This window comes from Trachemys scripta, chromosome 19 (assembly GCF_013100865.1).
Source record: "Trachemys scripta elegans isolate TJP31775 chromosome 19, CAS_Tse_1.0, whole genome shotgun sequence".
Lineage (NCBI taxonomy): Eukaryota > Metazoa > Chordata > Testudines > Emydidae > Trachemys > Trachemys scripta.
In genome coordinates this window covers 3834269-3859629 of record NC_048316.1, presented here as the reverse complement: position 1 = coordinate 3859629, position 25361 = coordinate 3834269, and the positions used below count along the sequence as shown (strand labels likewise).

The following is a 25361-nucleotide window of genomic DNA, read 5'->3' as shown; positions in this document are numbered from 1 at the left end:
TAACCCTGGAAGGACAGAGTGCTTCCTAAAACCACAAAAAGAACCTGGTTTGGGCTCCTATGGCTCAGTTACAGAGTATAATAGAAACGCTGTCGTTTCCTTCCAGCACCTTTCACCTGGGGGCTTCAAAGCACCTGAAAAATGTTAATAAACTATGCAGCACCACACATGTGGCGAAGGTCCTGGTCATTAGTCAGTGGTGGGACGAAGGCCCAGAGAGGTTGAGTGACTTGGCTAAAGTCACAGAGCAGTCAGTGACAATGCCACGGGTAAACACCAAGAGCTCTCACTGCCTAGCCCTGCTCCAACCTCTAAATCACACTCCCCTCCCAGAGTCAGGAAAAGAACCCAGGAGTCCTGACTTCTAGTCTCCAGCTCAAATGGCCAGATAACACTTTCCTCAAGGCTCCCACCACATACAGATTTTCTATTAATATCTTTATATGAACAAGACACACCATGTTGCAGGCTGTGGATTAAAAAAATCACTTTCTCTATTCATAGATTCATAGATTCTAGGACTGGAAGGGACCTTGAGAGGTCATGGAGTCCAGTCTCCTGCCCGCATGGCAGGACCAAATACTGTCTAGACTATCCCTGATAGACATTTATCTAACTTACTCTTAAATATCTCCAGAGATGGAGATTCCACAACCTCCCTAGGCAATTTATTCCAGTGTTTAACCACCCTGACAGTTAGGAACTTTTTCCTGATGTCCAACCTAGACCTCCCTTGCTGCAGTTTAAGCCCATTGCTTCTTGTTCTATCCTTAGAGGCTAAGGTGAACAAGTTTTCTCCCTCCTCCTTATGATACCCTTTTAGATGCCTGAAAACTGCTATCATGTCCCCTCTCAGTCTTCTCTTTTCCAAACTAAACAAACCCAATTCTTTCAGCCTTCCTTCATAGGTCATGTTCTCAAGACCTTTAATCATTCTTGTTGCTCTTCTCTGGACCCTCTCCAATTTCTCCACATCTTTCTTGAAATGTGATGCCCAGAACTGAGGCCTAACCAGCGCGGAGTAGAGCGGAAGAATGACTTATCATGTCTTGCTCGCAACACACCTGTTAATACATCCCAGAATCATGTTTGCTTTTTTTGTAACAGCATCACACTGTTGACTCATATTTAGCTTGTGGTCCACTATAACCCCTAGATCTCTTTCTGCTGTACTCCTTCCTAGACAGTCTCTTCCGATTCTGTGTGTGCGAAACTGATTGTTCCTTCCTAAGTGGAGCACTTTGCATTTGGCTTTGTTAAACTTCATCCTGTTTACCTCAGACCATTTCTCCAATTTGTCCAGATCATTTTGAATTATGACTCTGTCCTCCAAAGCAGTTGCAATCCCTCCTAGTTTGGTATCATCCGCAAACTTAATAAGCGTACTTTCTATGCCAATATTTAAGTCGTTAATGAAGATATTGAACAGAGCCGGTCCCAAAACAGACCCCTGCGGAATCCCACTTGTTATGTCTTTCCAGCAGGATTGGGAACCATTAATAATAACTCTCTGAGTACGGTTATCCAGCCAGTTATGCACCCACCTTATAGTAGCCCCATCTAAATTGTATTTGCCTAGTTTATCGATAAGAATATCATGCGAGTCCGTATCAAATGCCTTACTAAAGTCTAGGTATACCACATCCACAGCTTCTTCCTTATCCACAAGACTCGTTATCCTATCAAAGAAAGCTATCAGATTGGTTTGACACGATTTGTTCTTTACAAATCCATGCTAGCTATTCCCTATCACCTTACCACCTTCCAAGTGTTTGCAGATGATTTCCTTCATTACTTGCTCCATTATCTTCCCTGGCACAGAAGTTAAACTAACTGGTCTGTAGTTTCCTGGGTTGTTTTTATTTCACTTTTTATAGATGGGCAGTATATTTGCCCTTTTCCAGTCTTCTGGAATCTCTCCCGTCTCCCATGATTTCCCAAAGATAATAGCTAGAGGCTCAGATACCTCCTCTATTAGCCCCTTGAGTATTCTAGGATGCATTTCATCAGGCCCTGGTGACTTGCAGGCATCTAACTTTTCTAAGTGATTTTTTATTTTATTGTTCTTTTTTTATTTTATCTGCTAAACCTACCCCCTTCCCATTAGCATTCACTATCTTAGGCATTCCTTCAGACTTCTGAAGTCTGTATTAACAGCTAGTTATTCTCATTAACTCCCAAGAGAAATGTCCATTTCAACAGACACTGTTGACTGAGCGGTGCCATCTTTCGGGGGAAGAAGGCATTTTTAAAAAATAAATAAATAAATAGAGTGGTACCTTTTAAAGTAAAAGCAATTTAAAAATTCTGATGTGAAATCTTAGCTCCAATTGGTACCCTCCACACATTTTCTGACCATACCAGTATTTCAGAGGAAAGGCTGTGGTGAAAGCCTAAAGTGCCTGCCAAGCCAACCTAGCTCCAGCTAAAACACCTTCCTTCCTAAGTCTTTGCAAGACTTAGCTTCTACAAGGTCCTAAAGCCTGTGATGTATTTACTCTATATGCAGGTTGGACAAACCAGCTTGTTATCTGGAAGGCCTAGCAACAAACCAGCACCATGCTTGCAGCGTGGGATCTGAGAATGACACCTTACTCCCATAGTCCATAGTGGCTGAAGGCATTGCAGAGATAACACAAGGAGTCCTTTGGGGAGGGATGGGTTACCTCACTTTGATGTCAAGTGACCCTCTGATGTAGAAGCTGTGCTGATGAGCTCCACAGAAGGAAGAGCCCAAACTCTTTGGCCAGAAGATCAAGTCCTTTGGATGGAGAATGTGGGGGAAAGGGAGAAACTCCCTGCTCTCCAAAATGAATTAAATATAAATGACATAGAAAAACCTACAGAGAATCCAACAGTTGCCAACCTGTTATTTGTGCTTGTTTCCACTGGCCACGATGGCTGGAAGGAGAGGGGCCTAGCAAACACATTCCTGTTCATGCGGTCCAGGGGCAATATGAGCACAGGCTGGAATTATTAAACAGTCAGAAAATTTCCTCCATCTGACCCATTATTTTAGTGCTTAGCTTGAAGGCCATTGTCCCACTCGGAGAGAGGAAACTAGCAAAGTAAAGAAACATACTACAGTCACCAGCTTCGGAACAGTCCCAGCTGGCACGGTTCAGAAACTTGAAGCATCTTATCCACCTCCAGTGAAAACCTAGAGGACACCTGAACACTTTCCCTGGTTCGAGGCAGCTGTAGAGTCCCAGAAAACCATTAAGGTGGAATACGCTCTCACTGATGAAGACAAGGCTGAGAAAAGGGAGGATCTGGTTGAAAGCAGGTTCATTTACTTGTGGTTTTCTGTATACACCTTTACTATCACTGTTAATTATGAGCTATTTATGGGAGTTTTCCTTCCTTTCGAGCTCAGCTTCTGCCTGTGACACTGCGTTTTGGGGACTGAGATGTCTCAAAAGGAGTGAGATTACTGCAATGAAGTAACACATCAACAGACAGGGCATAAGCTGGAGAAGGAGGAAAAACAATTAACACACCAAGAGTCAAATTTGGTGGCTCTCAGTCCAGCTGCCAGTGGACAAGTGTCCTCAAAATAAAATCCACTGTTACAATGGGTACTAAACTGGCACCCCCACTAGCCCTCTGAAGAGAGGAACCAAAGACGGAGTGGATTTGGATACTGATTTAATCTACATACCCCAAGATGATCCTGCCAGGTGCAGGGTGATGCCACGTTGGGGCATCTTGTCCGGAAGCTGCCCATGTCATTCCTATTCTGTGGACAAGCAGCAGATCTCAGTCCCCAGGCTGTCCATCCAGCACCTGCCACCAGCACTGAATTCACATCCTCTCCCTCTCTCACACACACATGGAACTTCGACGATACGCTCCAGTGGCAACAGGGATTGAAGGGAAAGAAGCCATGGGGCCAGACTCTGTTCTGCGACAGGCTATTGGTGCTGCTCCACCAGAGCCATGAACCCCGAAGAACCAGCCCCCGAGGAGTAAACGGGTGCATAGGAAATCCCTGGGTGCTACAGAGCTCACCGAGAGGCCTTACACCATGTCACTCCCACCCCCGAGCATAGGGGGCATGGTCAGAATCTGGGTGCAAGCTCCAATACTCTCAGGGCTAGTAGCAAACCACCCCTCTTCCAACCTTTATCCTCATCAGCATAAAGGTGTCTTAAATCTACCTTGCTCTTCCTCCCTGTGCTGAGTTCGGCTGGAATGAAGGAACAGGCCATTGGTGTTCTACTTCCCTTATTGCAACAATTTTACCCAATGAGCCCTGATACTCCTATAGAGAGACAGACGAGGTGGGTGAGGTCATATCTTTTATTGGATCAACTTCTGCTGTAGGAGAGAAGTTGAAGAAGAGCTCTGTGCAGCTCGAACACTTGTCTCGCTCACCAACAGATGTTGGTCCAATAAAAGATATGACCTCACCAAACCTGTCCCTCTAATATTCTGGGACTGACACAGCTACAACAGCACTACATACATGCCTGTAACCTGTCCTTTAAGGAATGTTAGCAGGCTCTAAGCGCTGTCAAGGCAGCTCACTGTATTACTAAAGGGATTTGGGTCAATATGGTTTGCGTAAAACAACTGCCCATTTGTTTAGCACGTCCCAGAGCCTACATTTCTTTGTCAATATGTACACAGGCTTTGGGAGCTGCAGTTCTCCAATGAGTCAATGTGTCTGAGATCTGCCTGTTCATGTTTGGTTCCCTTGGGTGAAGGTCTCAGTGTGGGAAGGAAGATGGGATTTCTCTGCTTTTGGTTTTGGACTGACGTTGCAAAGGCCAATCCAACAGCTGTGCAGGGAGAACTGGAAAGCCAAGCCCCTACACATTGTAACAGCTGGAGTAAAGATCCCAACCTTCAGGTGATTCATACAGTTATGTGAATAATTCACATGCTGAGTGTGATTTTCAAGAGTGCCTAACTCTGCCCCCATGGGAGTCAATGGGAATTTGATCATTGTTTTCAATGGGAGGAGAGTTAGGCCAACACGGAGCACTTTTGAAAATCCCATGTTCTTTTTTTTTTAAAGTGAATATGTGCTTGATGAACAGCCCTAGTGAGTGTAGTCATCTGGCACAAAACAGGTACAACATGGGTGGTAACTGCACTCAACCAATGGCCTTCTGGGGTCAAAGAGTAATTATGGCCCATCCCATCTGGGCTGTCTGATGAGCCTGCCCACAAGGACACAATACAGTGTGGAGAAATAAAGCAGAGTTTATGGGGTTAGTAATAAAGACGTGTGTGTGTTTCAGTGGGGTTTCCAAGTACAGTGTCTTTGTCCAAGCAATGGTGAATAGGAGTGAATGGGGAAGGGCCAAACTAAGAAAAGGAAAACAAGGAAGGAATGAGAAAAGCAGTGAATATTAACAACGGCTGGCGGAAAATCTTGCATGGAGTCAAACATGGGACCCATTTAGACTATATGTACCTCAGGGAAAGCCAAGTGCAGCTGGACCTGTCATAAGACAATGCGCTGCGCAATGTATTTGAAATCTCAGAAATGACTGAGGGAACTAGTGAGTCATCTACATTGTTCCCTCCGGTACATTTGTTAATACATTATACAGTCTAGATTTAAATATGTCAACTGATGATGCTTCAACCATTTCCCCTGGAGACTATTCCACACCCAAGAGATCTCACCGTTAAGAAATGTTCCTGATGTTCCACCTACATTTATTCTTAATTTCACCCTATTGCCCCTAAGATAGCTTCACCCAAATAGCTCCTCTTCCCCTTCATAATTACACATTTCAAACCTTTGTAAGCATATGCTATCGTACCCCTTCCCACCTTTGCTTTGGAGGGAGGCCAATGCTTCAACACAAGCCCCTCGCAGTTCCAGCAGCAGGAGTATCAGCACATTTACCACCACACACTTCTCACCTAACCAATCCTCTTCTTTTTCTGCCTCTGGAGTATCTTATCTCCCTGTGTATCAGCAGAGTTGTTTTTTGATATATACTGTATGGCCCAATGAACAAATAAAACTTCTAATCCCTCATACCTCAGATGTGAAGACAACAATTTTATCTCCAAAGGAATCTTCGGTTTTATGACTTTAGAAGAGATGTCATGGTGTAGCTCTGCAAATCAAACAATTTGCTAATACGGAGAAGGAGAGAGAAGTGGCACCTTCATGCACACTCCAGAGCTGCTGCTGGGGCTAACAGTATACTACACTCTGCAAGATGGTAGGGCTGATCTTAGCTGTGCTATTCTGGAGTCCTGCATTGTCGCTTCTACAGCCACATGAACATCCTCACGCAGACGTGGACAGCAGAGATCGTTTTCTCACAGATCTGTGAAACGGCAGGACATTTTCCATTCTTGCCTTGAATATTTTACTGAAAAAGGTTCAACATTGTGACCACTGTGACAATAACTTAAATTTAACAGGTAGGCGTCACCTTCATGGTGCACTGCACTGCATTTGACTGGAGATCTTTCTTTAGAAACGGTGGCAGTGGAGCCTGGAGGATGCAGTGCAGCTTGTAAACCATATATTGGAGCATGATATAATCCAGTGGTTCTTCAATTCCTGCAGGTGGCTTTTCTCTTATCTCCTCCGCACTGCTCTATCATCACTTTTTTCCAGACAATTGAGATTGGAGCCTAGGAGAGGAGCTGTGTAGGGCAGATCTCCATTTTAAGATGAAGTCAACAATATGAAAAAGTTTGAGACCCACTGGCATTAGGTACACAGTGTGTGTGTGAATGCACACGTACCTTGCTGCCATGTAACAGGCAGACTCAGACCTACAAGTATTTGGGAATGTCGTGCCATCCATAGGATGGTCTAGGAATAAGCATCATGCTAGTGACGGCTAAAAGGAATGATCCTTTAGTTCAAGCAGTGATGGTCTGCGTACCTGATTCACTGAGCACTCTCCCCAAAATAGGTAAAATTCTCTGATTACCTGTTAATCCTTTATTGGTATAGACAGCTGTTTGTATATATATAATACACTTTCCAAAATGTATCTTCAAATACAGTTTGTAACCAAAGAGGTTATAATCTAACACAGGCAAGACAATAGCTGAAGTAATGGAGGACGTGAGAAGATGGTGGTGATTAATCGCATTACCCTGACTGAGAGTGATTCCCTGTTTGACTTCAACCAAAATATTTCTCTAACAAGAATTCCCTTTCAGAGAGTTTTCTGGAGAGAGGGCAGCAGCAGATTGCAAATTACTGAACCGTTTGCACAGAGGCGGTTTCTCTCCTATGAAAGGTTGAGGAGGCGGAGGAGGAGAAGTGAGAGGAAAAGACAGATCCCAGCTGTAAGCCCAGGCAGTAGATATGCTTTTGGGATTTGCTGTATTTGACTAAACATCCAGTGCCAAGTTTTAATCTCTGTGGCGATTAGCCTGGAATACAAACCAGGGATGCAGGAGGAAAGGTTAATTAAGATCTCTAAAAAGGAGTGAATGTGGGATTGGGCTACTTTATCTTTTCAGTACCAGTTTGTTAAAGTTGATTACAGCGATTATAGGAAATACTGAGGCTGAAAGGTGATGGAATCAGCAAAGCAACAAGTTGCAGAATCAGACAGACTGCTAATAGTTCGAAGCAGATCGATTGTCCCACTGTGCAGATTCCCCTTGGAAATCAGTGGCACAGAATGGGACCTGGAGACATTGGAAAAAAAAATAATTGGTCTGTGGTCACTTTTTCCTCATTCTGTTCCCCTCCCACCCACTGGGCAATCTGGAGTTGTTAGGGCTCTGTTATGCCACACATCCATTGTGATAAAGTCCAGGAAAAATACAGCAGTTCCAACAGTGAGAATCACCCAGGGGGGCAGCAGGTTTTTCATCTCTTTTTTTTTTTTTTTTGTCTCCTCTGCAGGAGCTCCCCTCTGCTCATCCCCCTCCCCATTTGGCTCCCATCAACCTCAGGTTTTCCATTTTCTTCCTGTTTAAGACCAACCCATACTTTGCTGCTGATGCTCTCTCCGGTGCTTTGGTCACCAAGACGACACACAGGCAATGAGGGGAAAGGAGAAGTTGCTGTTGGCATGTGCCTGGACAGGCTTAGGCTTTCAGTGTCAAGCCGCAGTGTCCAACCATTACAGCCTGAGGACCTGAAGATGTTGATTCAGAAAGATCAAGGGACCCCAATTAATACTTTGGGGCAGATCATCTGTCCCACTTGCCTGAGATGGGGCAAATGGAGGGGTAACCACCTGAAAGGCCCCTGCCCAGGATTCTCCCAGAGGGTGTGGAGTCCCCCCGGCCCTAGGGCACACGGCATAAAGGAGAAGTGGCCACACTTGGGCTGAGTCTGGGGGAGAGTATCAGGGAGTTGTAACCAGCTTTTAGTTGTCAGTTTCTCCCTTCCATTTCCCCTAGGCTGCCCTGGGTGGTAGAGGGGACTCGTCCTTTGCTAGGCACTGCCCCAGGTTCAGGCAGGGCCAGCTGAGCTTCTGTCCTGGGAGGCTCCCAAAGTCCAGCAGGGAAGCAAGAAGGGGAGCAGCCGGAGTTACTCTCTTCTTCTTGCCCTGCAATGCAAGAAGCGGCCAGTGTGGGAGCTGCTGAACAGCTGTGATTGGGCAGAGCAGTTCCTGGAGCGGCAGGGGAGGCAGCAATGGGACTGATGCAGGCACTTCAGTTTACCCTCTGCAGGGTGCTGCTCAGGGGCAATACTTCCAATTCGTAATCAAATACACATTTTCTTCTTAATACGGCGGCCTTTGAAGAGCACCGGTGGGACACCCCTGCTTTAGAGCCTCGCGCCAGCCCAGATCTCTATCCTGACTCTGCTGGGTGGTCTCCTTCACCACGCCTGTCCGATAGCTGGTGCTCTTGAGGAGTATATGAAAACGAAACAATGCTTTCCACTTCTGCGGCACCTTTCACCCGAGGTTCTCGAAGCCCTTACGCGACGACTGAATCAAGCCTCACACAGGTACTGCTGTCCTCGGGTACAAAGGGATGCAGTGACTGCAAAGAGGCGTTCAGTAGCATGCTGGCTACAGAGGAGAAATCAGTAGCATTACAACCGTGTTGTAAGGACCATTGCTCTCAAGCTGTTGCAAGGAGCTAATCCCATCCTGCCCGGGCCTGGTCTTTACTCACATGAGTAGACCAGTGGTAGCCGATGAGATTATGTACAGGAGTAAGGGCTGTAGAATGGGGATGTGCTTTCCAGAAATGTGAAGCAAAAGACCACCTGTCCACCATACTGATCATCATCATCTCATTGTTTCCTCGTGCTCCTCTGTCTGACATTGCCTGGACTCGTCTTAAAACGTGACTGTCAGCTCTTCGGGGTAGAGACCGTCTTTTTGTTCTGTGTTTGTACAACACCCAGCACAATAGGCTCTTGGTCCATGACTTGGGCTTCTCGGCACTATTAAGGTAATACAAATAATAAACCACAATAACAACAGGAGACTCCCAGCCACCAGCATCCCACCCAATAGTCACAATATAGCCCCAAGTATCAGGGGGTAGCCGTGTTAGTCTGTATCTACAAAAACAACAAGGAGTCTGGTGGCACCTTAAAGACTAACAGATTTATTTGGGCATAAGCTTTCGTGAGTAAAAACCTCACTTCTTCGGATGGCATCCGAAGAAGTGAGGTTTTTACTCACAAAAGCTTATGCCCAAATAAATCTGTTAGTCTTTAAGGTGCCACCAGACTCCTTGTTGTTAATATAGCCCCAGACAGGCTTGCTTTTGGAACAGGATCTTATTTTTTCTCTTCATAACCCTCCTCCTTCCATTTGGCTCCAGGCCCAGGGAGAAACACCGACGAAACTGGCAGATCCATCGAGGTGAGCAAGCAAGCAAGCCAGCCGTCTCCAGCCCTCGGAGAAATGATGAGAGAGAATTTTGCTTTTCAGTGGAAGCACTAAAGCCACCACAGCGCTGGGGTCACTCTGGAGCCCAAACTATTCATGTGACAAAGAGGTCAAAATGGCTCTTCAATCTCTATCCCCATCCTGCAAGAAAACAGCAACACTCGCCTTTGCGATTTCACAATATTTAATCTGTTTAAATACAAATGCAAAATGGAGTTATTTAACCAAAAGCGGCTCCCAAATTCAGAGTCAAGTCACTTTCTGTGTCCTTAACTCACCTTTGTTTTGCCTCAAAGCAACGCAGTTGGGAGAGTCAGCCCAGCTCTTCCCTGGCTCACATGTCAGTCTAATCAAGGGACCGATGATTTTCATGCATTACTCAGAATGGAACACCGGTGCTCATAACAACAGGCAGAAATCAGGCTCTCCTCCCGTTGTAACCCCTCCTCCTCTCAGACCCCTCTCCCCATCGTTACTTTATAGATGTCCTTCACTGTGCTCTGTACCATTTTGACTGTACAGCACGTCAGTGCACGGAACTGGCCTGTAACGGGCCATGTACACTCCTGGCACCGTATAAATGACAGGAATACACACAGCATTACAAACTGGTGGAAAAGCAGGACGTTGCCCCAAGGAACTCGCAGTCTCATTGAGATCAATCGGTATAAACAAAAACAAACAACTGTGTTATGTATTGTATTGCATTTATGTCTATGTTATATGCATTTATGTCAGATCTATCCCTCTGCAAGGTCACAACATAGGTCCCCAAAAGACAACACATTGGATATTAGCATAAGAATAGATACTACAACTAATCTGTTTGATCTAGTAATGAAAGGATCTCAGAGGGAACCTTTGGTACTGGAAGGCATAACCCTACATTAACACTTGACATAGAAGTAACTCAGCACAGGGCCTGTGTCACCTAATACATTACAGAATACGTTTGCCAGAAGCTACTCAATATATTAAGGTGCCAGCATAGGCATGTACTATATTGAAATGGCTGCTTGCAGCCCTTCTCTAGCAGCATGACAACAGTTCGATATATTTATGGAGATGTGCATTGCATGGAATCCTAGCACTGAAGCAGGCAAAAAGGTCAGTGCAGCCCAAGTTTAACCAATGCATGTGGCTGCAAAAATAAAGAGATCAAAGAGACAAAAGAAAGACCCAGGACCCATGCTATGGTCTATGGACCAAAGGGAAGAAGTGCAGTCAGTGAAGCAGGATCACCAAAAAAAACTAGCATTGTACTGTATCAAATATACCATTATCAATGGACTACTGACCACATGCTCTGCCCTACCATGTGGGAGGACTAGATTTGATTGTGCTTCTAATTCAGTCAGTGCTCTCCTGGAGCTGCAGTAACTCCCTAACAGCAACCCTTTGTACTGCTATAGAGCCTTTCATCCAACAATCTCAAGGTCCTTTGCATGTATGAAGCCAGCCTTGCATCTTCCAGTGGGGTCAGTATCACACAGATTAGGATGTCCATTGGATAGGTGGGTACACAGTAGATGGGTGAGACATTTGGTGGTTGTACTTCGTGTGAACCTTCCTTTAAATCATCTGGTTCAGTTCACACCTTTTGAGATTTTATTTCCATTTTAGGTCCCCAAACTCAAAAACAAATTGAGCCAAAATGATCTGATTTCACAGGGTTTCCATAAATTAGTCCAAACACATTGAAAACTTGTGCTGATGTAGGAAGAAAGCAGCAGCACTGGATGGTTTAATCCTCCAAGATGCATTGGTTACAGTTCAGAAATCTAGCTCCTATTCCAGACCCAGGGTCATCTCTTGGGCAGAAAAAGCCTAATCCATGCCAACAAAAATCTGCAATATCCCTGAGTGATCTAGTCTTCACACCTCCACCAGTATTAAACTCACAACTTTGTCAGAATACCATTCGAATATTTCATGCTGGAGTAGGTCAATAATTCCCTTCCCTTTAGAAGGAGCCCAGGGAGAGATTTTTATTTTCTATTCACTACTTCTCTGCTCTCCTTCTTGGAAATCTTCTCTCTTGGATATTTCCCTACTACAAAAGGGTGCCAGACATAATCTCTTCAAAGAAAGAAATATTTGGCTTCCCTGCTATATTCTGTCCTAAAAGAGAATATGTCTGGCTCTCTAACCCACCCTTTGCCTGGAAGACAACAACAACAACAACAACAACAAAAAGAGCCGCGCAAGAGGGATTTAAGGTTATACCGATGACCATTTTTCAATTGGTTTCTTATATTGTTATATGAACGAGGCTTCTTCTGCAACTGTGGAAGTCTTCATCTGGGGAACAGTAGCCAAAAGGACAGGACTGCTTGGTATCTTGACTGGCAGCTTTGAACTACCTTCCGGAACCTCAGGAGCAGCAGCTCAATTGTGGAGGACCATCAGAGACACTGGGCCAGATTCAGATCTCACACCAATGTAAATCAGGGTGGCTCCACATCCAGAGGGCAACATGTTTGTGAAACTGGGGTAAGTGGGATCAGAATCAGGTAAGGCCCAGCTTGACAAAGCCCTGGCTGGGATGATTTAGTTGGGGTTGGTCCTGCTTGGAGCAGGGGGTTGGACTAGATGACCTCCTGAGGTCTCTTCCAACCCTAATCTTCAGTGATTCTAAGTGATATAATAAAGAAAGGAGCAGGTAAGCCAATTTTTAATTGGATTTTAAGCATCCTGTGAATCCTCCTTATGTTGAAGCCTTGGATTTGGGTGTGAAACTTGACCTCGGGTGCTGCAGACACAACCTTTATCTTTTGAAGGGAGGTCTGAACTTGTGGAAGCTGATAAACTGATGGAGTGGAATGGAGACATTCCACATGATGTGAGTTTGAAAACAAACAGCTGGTCTATAAATAGAAAGAGTAACACACCCAATTTCTAAAAGTGTGTGGCATCTAGCAAACACGCAAGTATCACCTCCACAAACAGCAGCTTGTGGCCATTATTCATCGGTTTTAGCTTGTGCTGAGATATTGCATTCTTTCCTATTTATATGACTCACAAATGTCAATGGTTACAAGCTTTTGGTGGACTGTGGACTCCACATATTCTCTGTCATTTCCTGAATTTTCAGACAGTCTCAACCTTTATCACCCAGTAAGTCAGCTGAACATACAGTCAGGGAGACACATGTGCAGGAGTGCACACACAAATCCCCACATCAATCCAGTCACCCCGGCATGGGAAGCAAGAGTTCTCTCGCTGCTCCCCAATCATTTCACAATTAGAACCAGTACACACCAACAGGCACGGGGCCATTTCTGATTAGTGTCCAGTGGAGAATTTTTGAAGAACACAATCATTTCCTAATTATCTCAGCCAAGTGACTAGCCAAATTCAGCTCTGGTGCCAGAATGTGTACCTCTCACTGTCACTGATGTCAGGGCAGAATTTGGTCCTCCATTCCTTGTTAGTCCAGGGGATGGAAACAGGGGGGAGCTAATAATTCGCTTTTGTGCACATCTGGATCTGTGCCCAACACCAGCTGTCAATACTATTTTAGCACTTGCGTTACCAGATCAGCAGAACAGACGACAAAATGTTACATTACAGCAGCAGAATGTTCTTAATGTTTATAACCACATAAGATGTGGTGTGACTCTCAATTGCAACCGCTTGGCTTTGCCAGGAAATATCCACACAGCAGCAGGCTCGAGACAAAGAGGTTAGGAATTTGTTTTTAACAAAGACACTAATAAGTCTGGACCCTTAAATTCAGAGATGTAATCTGCTGTGCTTTCCAGTCTCTGGCTGTCCTCTCAGCACTCACGTGTGTGAAAAGAGCAGCTATGCTCCTTACCTCTTTTCTCTAATTACTGCTAGAAAAATGAAAACTCTAAGAGCATTTCCCATTACATGTAATGACACTGAATAACACAGAGCCGCATAACTGTATATGGTCTCATCGTGCACTAGTCAGACAACACAGACATGCTTGATCAATCTATCAGTCAGAAAGCCAGCATTTTACCATTTCATTTGCTGCCCTGAGTGATACCCCTTTGGAGTTTGCAAAACTCAGATCAGCACAACCCATGACAAAATACTAATTTATTTTAACATGCTTGTTGCACAGCAGCTACATAACTTCATAGCAATTGAAGTAAAAGAAATTCCATAAAGTAAGCCTCTCTGCCAAGAATGACTTTTCAGAATAATAAATCCATTCAAGCAGGAATATGTCTATAATGCTGAAAATTTACACCAAAACACAATCAGATGGGCAATCAGGTCACTGATGTGTGATTTCAGTAGTTGTCAGGATGACAGTCGCTCTTTATACTGCAGTCACCCGCCTCCAAGCTATCAATAAAGAAAAAAACATTTTTACCTCATATAGGTTCATTGTTCAAAAGTGTGCCTGTCAAGAGCATCCCTGTAACTGTGAATATACCAGGGATACATACCTCGCCTCATCTCAACTTCATAACCAGCATGCCCCATATAACAGGGGTAACAGCTTCTCCAGAGATAGCGGTAGTGAACGCCAGCAGCACCTAGGATGCCACCAAAAAGGCCACTGCACCAGAGTACCATCCAAAAAATCCTCTGGTCCTCTGCCATGGTGAAAAGCCAACAAGAATAAAAAGCCAGAAAACAGGATTCCAGAGCAAATTAAAGAGAAAATAATGTCAAGCTACAAAATGGGAGGAAAATCCTTAAATTCAAATAAAACCACCCCAGAACGTGTCTGTCACCTACAGGGCAAGCTGCACACAGAGCCAAGCTGTGTGCCATGGGAATAACAGCTACTGCTTCCTAACAACAGAGATCGTTTGGGACCAAGCTTTCTTAGGAGCCCTCCCACACCCCTTCCCTTTTATGTACTCAACTTTCGACCCGCCCCCTGCAGGTAAAGGCCAAACCCAGCAGAAGTGTCTCCACCCTTACATTCATTCGCTCTCTCCTCCCTCCCCTGCTCTGCTTTTTCTTCTTCTGTGCTGAGCCAGAATTTGTGCGTGACATCACATTCCTCCCAAAACCACACAAACTGAAAGAAACCAAAAAATTCCTGGCTGGCAGCTCTGGAGCATTATTGGGAAGCTGGGTTTGGTCCAAGCCGGGATTCTATAATTGGCTATGTTAGCAAAAAAAGAAAATAGAAGACTTGGGGCGAAATGCATGTGTGTGTGTGGGGGGGATGGGCTTTAAATCAACACCACATTTTGGAAAGTCCTGCCTCGACACTACTAGTGACGGTAGAGCAAAATATCCCGAGACACTCCACACTGTGGAACAAGAAGAGCGGTTTCTCTTCTAGGAGCAAAAACCCTGACAAAACAAAACAACATGAGTTCATTTGGATGCCTAAAATAGGCCATCAATTAATATATAATTATGTCCCTGTTGCTGTGGCTTTATGTATGTTAAAATGAAACATCAACCAGACTAGGCAACAGCTGCCCCTATCAAGCAGCCCAACCTCCATAGTCTTAGCCCAAATTCAAGCAAATGCTGGCCAAAAAGAGGAGTCCTGCACATTGCACTGAACTCTGGTCTTGGCAGAAAGTGGGAGGGACTGAATTCCAGAGATGGGGACTCTTCACCCGGAACGTCTTGTCTCCAGTTCTCTAGTATCCAGGTCTAGAGATTGGTGTTAGCAGCACTTCAGCTGACATCACGCATCTATACACCTAAAGCAGGTATTTGGGCACCACATGCAAAATTCAGTGTCAGAATTTAGATGTACAGATTATTATGATCATCTGCATATATTGTTAGGGCTTTTCTTAATAGACAATAGGTTCATGACTAGAACTGTGTGAATAGTGCGAAAAAAGATTCTGCCATCAGTGGTTCAAAAATGTTAATGAATTCACTTTGATTGTCTTTGCTTCTTTATGTTTGCTGTTTCCCAGTGGGAACATTCACTGAAAGAAAATGCAAATTGCAGAATATTTGCAGGAAGTGAATGCTGAATTTGTATTCATGAATATTCCACCAGAAAACTGATGCTAAGAAATATAACACATCCAGTTAGGAAACAGAAACATATTAAGTGTCAAATCAAAACATTTTGGGTTAACTTGTTAGTCAAACAGACTGCTTGCAAACAAGCTATAAACCTCATTATTTGATGCAAGCATTCAGCAAATAATTTGGAATAATGAATATATTTGAAAAAATTACAATCTGCTTGCAGACAATTCCCAGAGAGGTAAAAAGCAGTGAATTAAATAAACAATTCCTTACAAGTTATTTGGCCCGCTCTGTTCCTGACTGATGTACAGGAATATATTTCCTGTTTTTCAAATGGAAAATAAAGAACCACAGAGTGCTGCCTCTGTGAGCAAGAAACACAATTATATACTGTTCAGTACTGGATAACGTTACAAATGAAACTTTACATAAAATTAACATTGAAAAGTATTTTAATGGCTCAGAGAATTAAGATTCTGGGCCAGACTGAGAGTTTTGCAAAACCAATTGCTTATGTTGTGGTGGACATCACTTTTGCAGGCAAATATATAACTATGCATGCAAATATGGTAAATTCTCATGCAATGGTCAGTTAATTCAAATGGTCATCTCTGTGTACAACTACTGTAATGGCATTTGTAATCCCGATACCATATTTGCACACAGCTTGGGCACACAAATGGACAATTGTGTCTGCAATACTCCAGATTTGTCAGACATAGCCTTTCCCTTCTAGGTCATTGGCACGAATATAGGTCACTAGCAAGCAAAAATTACTATCTTACAACTGTTCCATGACCAGTATGAAATGAACTGGTGGTCTCAGACCAACTCCTAAGCACCTCTAGGTCATGACAGACACTATTTGGTGCTCTTGTCTGAGCAGAGAGGTCAGGAGTTAAATAGGTGTGACGTTATGAGTGTAATATAATATTTCAGTGGAAGGTGACGGGACCAGAAAGGCTGGGTACTTTAAGGGAACTGCATGATTTGGACTTCTGAGTAACCAGTGAGGTACTACAGAAGCTGTATTGTGCTGGTTTGGTAAATCTAAGTATTGGAATATCCACCAGCTTTTGGGATTTGTCTGCCCCGTTTTGTTTGCAGTTCACCCTAATTGAGTGACTTCAGCTGGCTCCCACGGACACCACGGTCACAATAGGTAATAGACTTTACTCTGATCTCTAGAGGCTGTTCCTCCAGTTATGGGATGAAGCACATGGCTGAGGGAGTTGGGAAGCTAAAATTGCCACTACCTGGGCTGTACCCAAGGGTTACACACACTGTCCCAAGTCTGTCATATGACTGGCAAACATTAGTTTTGGCTTTGCTAGCTTACGTTGCGTCACTCCTGTGAACAGTACATTATATAGACCAGTCATATTAGGAGCTGGAGATCACAAAGTTAGGTTTTCAATAAGCATTCAGAATGCCTCTCACAAATGGATTATTTATTTTACTCTACACCTAGGAACCCCAGTCATGGATCAGAATCTCATAGTGCTAGACCGCTGTACAAACACAGCACAAACAGGTGCCTCGCCCCAAGAGTTTACAATCTAACTACAAGACAAGAGATAACAGGTGGATAGAGACAGCCTGACGGGGAGTACAAGGAAAGAACGAGACAAGACTGGTCAACATGATTGGCCACCTAACCATTCTTAAGGTTTGTATCGGCATCACTGCAAAGGAGTGTTTTAAGGAGCGATTTGAAGGAGGATCATCAGGTAGCTTTGAAGGTATTTACAGGTAGCTCCTCCCAGGCATGATGGGCAGCATGGGAGAAAGCACAAAGATGCTTGTTTGAACAAATGCCAACATATTGTGCACCACCCTGTATACAGAGTACCACACCATGAGACATTTGTCATTCTAAGCTACTCCAGGTGCGAAAGGCATCCCTGGGCATTACTGAAAAGGGCTGTATGCAGACATTGATTAACTGAGTCTTGCCTTGGACTGATACACGTGTATGTGTACACAAATGCTCACATGGGCATGTGTGTGGTGGGAGCCTGTGTGTATGTGCTTTGTGAGAGGGCATGTGTGTGTGCTATGATCAGCATGTGTTGTGCATGTGTGGCTGTGTGCATTATGAGTTGCATGTACCTTGTGTGTGTGTGTGTGTGAGTGTGAGAGAGAGAGAGAGAGAGAACACAAGGTTCTGTTAAAAACAAACAAACAAAGGTTAGTTCTGCACGAACCTGTCTTTTGAATCTAGATGGCAGCTGAAGAATGAAAAACTTGCAAGCTGATCCCACATAGTACAGTCTTACTAATGAAATAATACAAATATAATTGCTCCTGGAATGCTTAAAAAGCATTAATAATACTTGCAATTCATTTCTGGAAGCCTAGGAATCTGTGCTAATCTCTTCACAGATTTTTTATTTTACAGCAAACAAAACCATTTTTTCCAAATGTTTGTACTGATTGCTTCTGAATAAAGATCACGAAGAAAAAAGACGATCAAAGGCTCATACAAACATTCTATTAATATTAAAAAGAAAATGAGCTTGCATTATTTCATTCTGTATGTCATCGGTCTGTTGTTCATGCACAATGCTAAAAGAAGCCCACAAACTGCACCCACAGGCACCTGAGCCAACACTTACAACCCAAGCAAAACCCTTTTGACTATTCTTCTTTTTGTTCCTGAAAAGGAATACAGCAAGATTTTGACATTAAGGTAATTCCTTAGAGCTTTACGCTGTCCTCTGGTATCCCTCTGATGCCAGTGGAAGCTGTACATCTGAATGTTGGTCCTTATGTGATCGCCGTAACAAACACGGCACATGCTGACAGGATTCTCTTTTCCAAGAGATCTGTTACTACTATGCTGTTATGGTTTTTAAGTCTATCTTGTGGTGCAAGGTACCACTATTTAACTGCAGAATAGGTACAACACAGTCAGCCATAAAGCAAGCTTCCAAGCCCTACCACCCCTACCCCCAAAACATGCCTCAGCACATACGTGGGGGGAACAGTTGGTGAGAGAAGAGTTCAGTCTCCGTGACCCATTAAATCTTTTCATTTATTTACAGGCTTTTCCATGGCACTCCCTGCCATGGCACCTCAGCACCTGGCAAACATGATTTACCCTCACACCGGGGTAGGGCATTATTACTATTCACGTTTTACTAGTGGGGAACTCAGGGACTGAAATGGTGAAGTGACCAATACAAGGTTAAACGGGAAACCAGAAACTAAGCCCCCATCTCCGGAGTACCAGGCCTGATAGCGAACCACAAAACCATGCTTCTTTCTTGGCCTCTCTGCTCACACCGACATTGAGGGTGCCAGTTAATGCAACAGTGATTCATTTGTTTTGGGGTGTAGGTTGGACTTGCATGGCCAGCAGATAGTTCTCAAACCACATTTTATCTAAAGTGGATTAGAACGGGTGGCTGAGAATCCTGACCCCTGCCAAGGTGTCTGCTGCACCCTAACTGGTACTGCCACGAATCCTCTCAGAGTGGCCTTAAAAGGCCAGCATGACACTGGGGGGTTTTAACTCATGCTTTAAGACTACATAATCCCAAAGATTAAACAGCAAGTAAAGAACACAAGCCAAAGGATACTGACATATCACTCACCTATAACCCAGCAGAACTTACCACCACTACACATGACAAGGTAACAGATCCCAGAAAACAGAGCTCCAACCGAATGTGGACTGCAATCTTTAGTGATGAAGTACAAAGCCTCCCAGCCCATGACTGACATCAAATGAAGAACCCTCCCTTTCCCATCCGACCCCCAACCAGGATCCCTCCCACCCTGTCACCAATGAGTGGTGAAGCCTCCTGCCATCTGACACCAGAATCATTGCCTTATCCCCCCAGGAATGACATAAAATCAACATCCTCTTCCTCCTCTATGGGCTAACCAACTGATGGCTCTCCCATTCTGCAAGTGACACTTGACCAACAGCTCTCAAACCCTGTGACTGAAAACACGGTATCAAAAGGTTGGGGAGACATTCTCCCTATATTAAAAATGAGAGTTCCATATTTTGGTTCTTTGCCCTACACGGACTGTCCTAGAGAGCAAAAGCTATGGGAGAACACCCTATATTTGGTGTCTCCAAAGCTTTAGGTCCGCCTGTGACCCGAACTGAAAACAAGAGAGCAGAGAGTGTGGCTAAGAATGGTGTTTCTCTAGCAACCACTAAGGTAAAGAAACTTTACTGGGTCTTTCTTTTTATTAATCTAATGAAATATTTCTAAATTAAGGCACTGCGTTCAAGCCACACCAATTACCCTAAGAAAGTAATAATGTTATCAATTCCTGTGCTATGGAGGATAGAATCTAAATTTTTTAAAAAAATAGAGGGGTAAGCTTAGCTTATTGGATTTTCCGGAGGTCAACTCAAAAAACACAATTAGCTTTCTGGAATGTTTCATAACATGGTGTTCATACGAGTGGAGGAGAATAGCAGCTCCTTTTAGTGGTAGTATTTGGACATAGCAAAATTCCAAATTAAAATTTGTGGTTTAGACTGTAATGAATATCACTCCACGATGAATATGCAACAGAGTGCAATCCAGGAGGAAAATAACAGCCTAATGTGATCACAGCGTACTTTCCAAAGGAAGGTGCACTCTAGTCACTTAAGTTGACTGTTCCAAATGTCAGCAGCTGCCTAACCTTCCATGAACCATTCAGCTCCTGAGAATATTCATTCACTGTAAAACACTGCACACTTGTCATTCATATTCTGAGTTTAAAAGAAACATTCTAACCCAGGAACTTGGACAGTTACTCTATCGAAGAAGAATGATCTTTCAGGGAAATACATTAGTTTTTACGAACAGTCTGAACAAAGTCAGCTAAAATTGCTGATGTGATGTAGCATGCTAAGTTGTTACAGCGCACCTCTGATCTCCATGTACACATCTGGAATGTCTATTAAAGTCCTAACTGTCCAACACAATTGGAAGAAGCTTACATGTATGCAATCAATGGAAGTTAGGAGCCCAAATGCATTTGTGGATTTGGGCCTACATCTTTATCACCTTATGCAATGTACAGATAAACACCTACAACCTTAATTGGAATACTTAACATTTATATAATGCTTTTCACCTGCAAAGTGATTTAAAACATTGATGAATTAATCCTCACAACACCCATCTGAGGGACTTTAATGCCCCATTTTATAGACAAGGAAAATGAGGCACTTAGAGGTTAGTAAGCTTTCATTAGAAGGGTTCAGAATCAGAGCCAGGATTACAAGTGAGGAGGTCTTGACTCCCAGTCCTGTGTTCAGACCATTCAGAGGGATAGACAAGACAGATATGCACAGTACTTATAAGTGATGCAATAAATATTTTACCAGCTAAATGAATTAACAAAACCCTTGAAGACCCAAGTACCTCGATAGTAAATCTCTACTAAGTAAATGTGAAAGGCAGGGAAGCTAGGACTGGTAACAGAACATCTGTTCTTGGCACTGGGATGGTTAGTCTAATAGACATATCACTGCAAGAATTTCTTTTTAATCTGTTTAGTCACACTTCCCAGTGGAAAGCAAAAATGGCTTTCCTTTTCTTTCCTTTCCCTTTCCTGTTTGAATCCATTGCACCTGACCCTTTTCCCTGGACAAGTTAAGGATGAGGTAAAATAAAAGGCTCATTAATCAACCATACCAATGATACCAAATTAAGGCAGCTTGTAAACACAGTGAAACTTTAGATCGAACTGGTGAGTTTCAAAGCCTGAGCAGCATGCAATAGCACGAGATGAAAAGTAGATAAATGCAGGCAGTAGATAAAACAAACAATCTAACCAGAAATGCTAAATCAGAGCAGGCTGGTCTGAGAGCAGCAGAAAAAGACCAGGGGTGAGATTAGTTAGCAAATTTCACATGCAATCCCTGCAGAATGTTCTTGTAATATAAGCAATCATTATTCTGGGATGTAACATTGGAATACTGTGTATTTTGTAAGTCCAGGGAGGTTTCTGTATTCCTCAGCCTCAGGAAGACCTTGGATAGAGTTGTAGGTACAGTTCTGGGAGCCACAAAACAGAAAAAGACCTTGACAAACTGGAGTATCCAAAGAAAAGGTATAAAAATAATTACAAGACTAGAGGATACGACCTGTAAGGAGAGTCTGATGGGAGTGTGCAAGGGAGAAGAGGCAGCCAAGCAGGGAACATGCGAACAATCCAGAAATACCCAAGAGGTACTAACTAACAGGAAGAGAACGAAGGGGCAGACAAGGGAAATTGACGCCTGATATATGGAGTAAGGTCCATCTAGCAATGGAGTAATCCACTGTGGAAGTCAGAGATGCTCCTTGGCTATGTTCACTCAAAGAATACTGGGTGTCACGTTTAAAGGAGTGGAGTAGAGCTGCTCCTGCATTCGTGAGTGTAGCAGGCATGTTGCATACAGGCATGACACAGAGCAACGGGGCCCCGCGGCTCAAACCCTGCAGGGCTGAAGCCAGGAGTGGGAACAGGGCTGAAGCCAGCGTGGCCCAGCCCCCCGTCTAAAGCCGGGAGCAGCGTGGGGCTGAAGCCAACGTGCCCCCCTTCAGCCTGAAGCCAGGAGCCCCAGCGCCACCTCTCCCCACCCCACCCCAAAGCTGGGAACCACGCGGGACTGAAGCCCTGAGCCCTGGGTACCTTGTTTTATGACTCTTGGTCAAAATGTTGCAGGTTATATCGTGATATGCTTTGACAATGCTAGCCCTAGTTGTGTTTGAGACTTTAGACTCTCCAGTTTTTCTGCTGAGATGGAGCTTCTCACTTGAGAATGGATCTAGGAAGCCAGTGCTAGTTAGATTCTGCAGTCACACTTGCAAACCCTGTGCAGTCTCCTTATTGATAACGCTGCTGGTATCAACTGGGTCAGCACTTCGGTCTCGTAGTGTACCAGCTGCAATCAGCTTGATAGATGGATTTATTTGTTATTGAGGTGCAACAGCAATTCCATAATTAAAGCTGCATCCCATTTTTGCCTTTGAGGAGACTTTAAAGCCTCTTATTTATAAACATATGTGCCCACTGTCTCTACACCTCTATGTGAAAGGCTCCATCATCTCCAAACTCTGTTCCTCAATAGTCTGATCCCTGAACCTTGAACTCCCGCCTGAATCTGTTTGAGATTCAAACACAACCCCCTCAGCGCAGCTATAGGATTAAACCGACACTATGCTTGAAGTAAGTCAATAGGCAGCCTTTCAGTTCATAGGAGAATGGGGAATAAAGAACTAATAAGTTTCCCAAATAACTCAAAAAAGAGAAAGCTGAGTGGAAACATTTTTCCACACCGCCCACCCAGCCCTGGCTAAAGCTGTGTCTCTCTCTGCCTTACCTCTGTCTGCACTTGTTGGGCAGTCATGGGAAAGATGCCAGGCAGATGACTTACATACCACAATGTCATAAAACAGAAGAACAGGGTACATTAAAAGTATGACAATGAACCTATTGTTCTAGTGGCTAATGTGTTCAGACACATTCCACGATTGCAAATTCTGATTTTTGCTGAAAGTTTCAAAACTTTTGATTGCAGGGGCGTGAATTCACTCCAAACTAATTTTTACACTTTGCTAAAGGAAACAATGGTGCAAGCAAAGGAGAGACACTGGTTTTAAAACCCCAAGACCAGTGTACTTGACAGTAGTAACATTTGTCAAATGATACAAAATGTTTTTCGTTTTGTTTTTTTAAAAGGTGGGAAAAATGGAACTAGAGTAAAATTGTGCTGGACTTTGCTTGTTTAAATTGTAAGTTGTTTTCTGGCAGCCCTGTCCACATTATATCTGCAACTGCACTATTAACTAGAGCTGGGTGAATATTTTGGGCAAATAGTAAGTTCACTGACAAATGCAGTTTCGGGGCAACTGAAATCACTTGCAAATTCAGGTCAAAAATGTCACTTAGAAATTAGGTTCAAAATGATTTGTTCAACTCAAACAAAACGTTTTTTTGTTTTTTCATTTGTGTGAGGAAAATCTGGGAAAAAAATCAGTTTCAGTTTGAAACTAAATTTTTTTTCTGGTTTTTCAGTTCTGCCACCAAACCGAAAAATAAATTATTCACTCAGCTCTGCTACCAATAACATGGTCTATTGCTAGCATGGGGACTTTTAAATGTGGTTGTGTGTAGCAGACATTCTGTTAGCAATCCTCACAAGAACTTAGTTTTTCCAACAGCCCTTCTAGCTAAAGACCAGAGGTGAAATTCTGGCCCCATTGAGGTCAATGGCAAAACTTAGTCCCATGGACTTCAGTGGGGCCAGGATTTTACCCCACATAGTCAGTTGCACAGCCTGAGTAGAACAGCTCTTAGGAAATTAAACCCAAGGTTGGATGAGAAACCAAACTAGCACCCTGCTACCTGCTTGTTATCAGCATTGTTTTCACCTGACTACAAAGAGAAGCCTCCTCTAACATGGCTTCATGAAGATTTTTTACTTACCTAGTTTGGGAGCATGTTAGGGCATTTGGCTGCTATTTGAACTGAAAATGGCAATTGATCAGAAAGAGAATCAGAAGATGAAACAGCCACTTTATCTGCTATTACACAACATTATGTAGTGGCAACAGTACTTGTTGATATTGATCCCTCGAAGGGGAACTTGTACTCACTAGAGTCTGCCACATCTCTAAAGAATTGCCGTAAAGAGGCAAGGACTTGTTTTTTTTTCCCCCAAACAATGCAAAAATCTGTGTTAAAGCAACATACAGATGGAGATACTAAATGCTCCAAAGAGTAACCCACCATTCATAAAAAGCAACAGAGGGTCCTGTGGCACCTTTGAGACTAACAGAAGTACTGGGAGCATAAGCTTTCGTGGGTCAGAACCTCACTTCTTCAGATGCAAGTAATGGAAATCTCCATTACTTGCATCTGAAGAAGTGAGGTTCTGACCCACGAAAGCTTATGCTCCCAGTACTTCTGTTAGTCTCAAAGGTGCCACAGGACCCTCTGTTGCTTTTTACAGATTCAGACTAACACGGCTACCCACCATTCATAGTACATTCAAAAAGGAAACAGAATAATATTTATAGAAATATTTGAAGGCATGATAGAATTATCGTCACCCTATACGTGAGGTGATGAGTTGCCCTGAACTAGAGTCTGATTAAGCCACATGCAGTAATGAGTCTTTCCTGTTCTAGTCTCAGCCAATCCACAAGCCAGGAGCTGGTCTGCTGACTCTCAGGGCAGGTATATAAGCATCCCAGGAGAGACAGCAGCTCCATCCACCCAACGTCACTTCACAGCTCAGAATTCTCCCCTGCCTGACAGTGGTGATGGATTCCATAGACCTTAGCCTTGTTCAGCTCTACACCTGCCTTGTTCCAGTCCCACTCTTCACTCCTGATTCTGGCTCCAGTTTTCAGCCTGACTGCCACCACACAGACAACTAGGCCCAACTTCCACTGCTTCAACCACAAGGCATGATCAGCCACGTCTCGGTTTCTGCCACTACACGCAACATATTAAGGACACTCCATATCATGTTTACAATACGCACCTAAATAGGTTAGATATTTTTGGTGGGGTGAGATCACTATGGGATTGTTATGAGATATAGTTACTCTCAGCATTCGGTCACCAGTTCAAATTCAATTCATGTGCATAGAGGTGAAAGTT

General features: G+C 43.7%; 1 protein-coding gene across 2 annotated transcripts in view; it reads right to left on the bottom strand.

The window, feature by feature from the left end:
• MEGF6 (multiple EGF like domains 6) overlaps nucleotides 1–25361 on the bottom strand; it is a 245461-nt gene that overhangs the window by 76421 nt on the left and 143679 nt on the right. Inside the window, exon 1 of one of the 2 annotated variants that reach the window (XM_034753187.1) lies at nucleotides 14234–14602. The exons of the other annotated variant lie outside the window; for it this stretch is intronic. Within the exon in view, the coding sequence (XP_034609078.1) occupies nucleotides 14234–14390 (157 nt within the window). The 5' untranslated portion in view covers nucleotides 14391–14602. Of the gene's footprint in view, nucleotides 1–14233; nucleotides 14603–25361 lie in introns of those variants that run through there. 2 annotated transcript variants of the gene reach the window in all.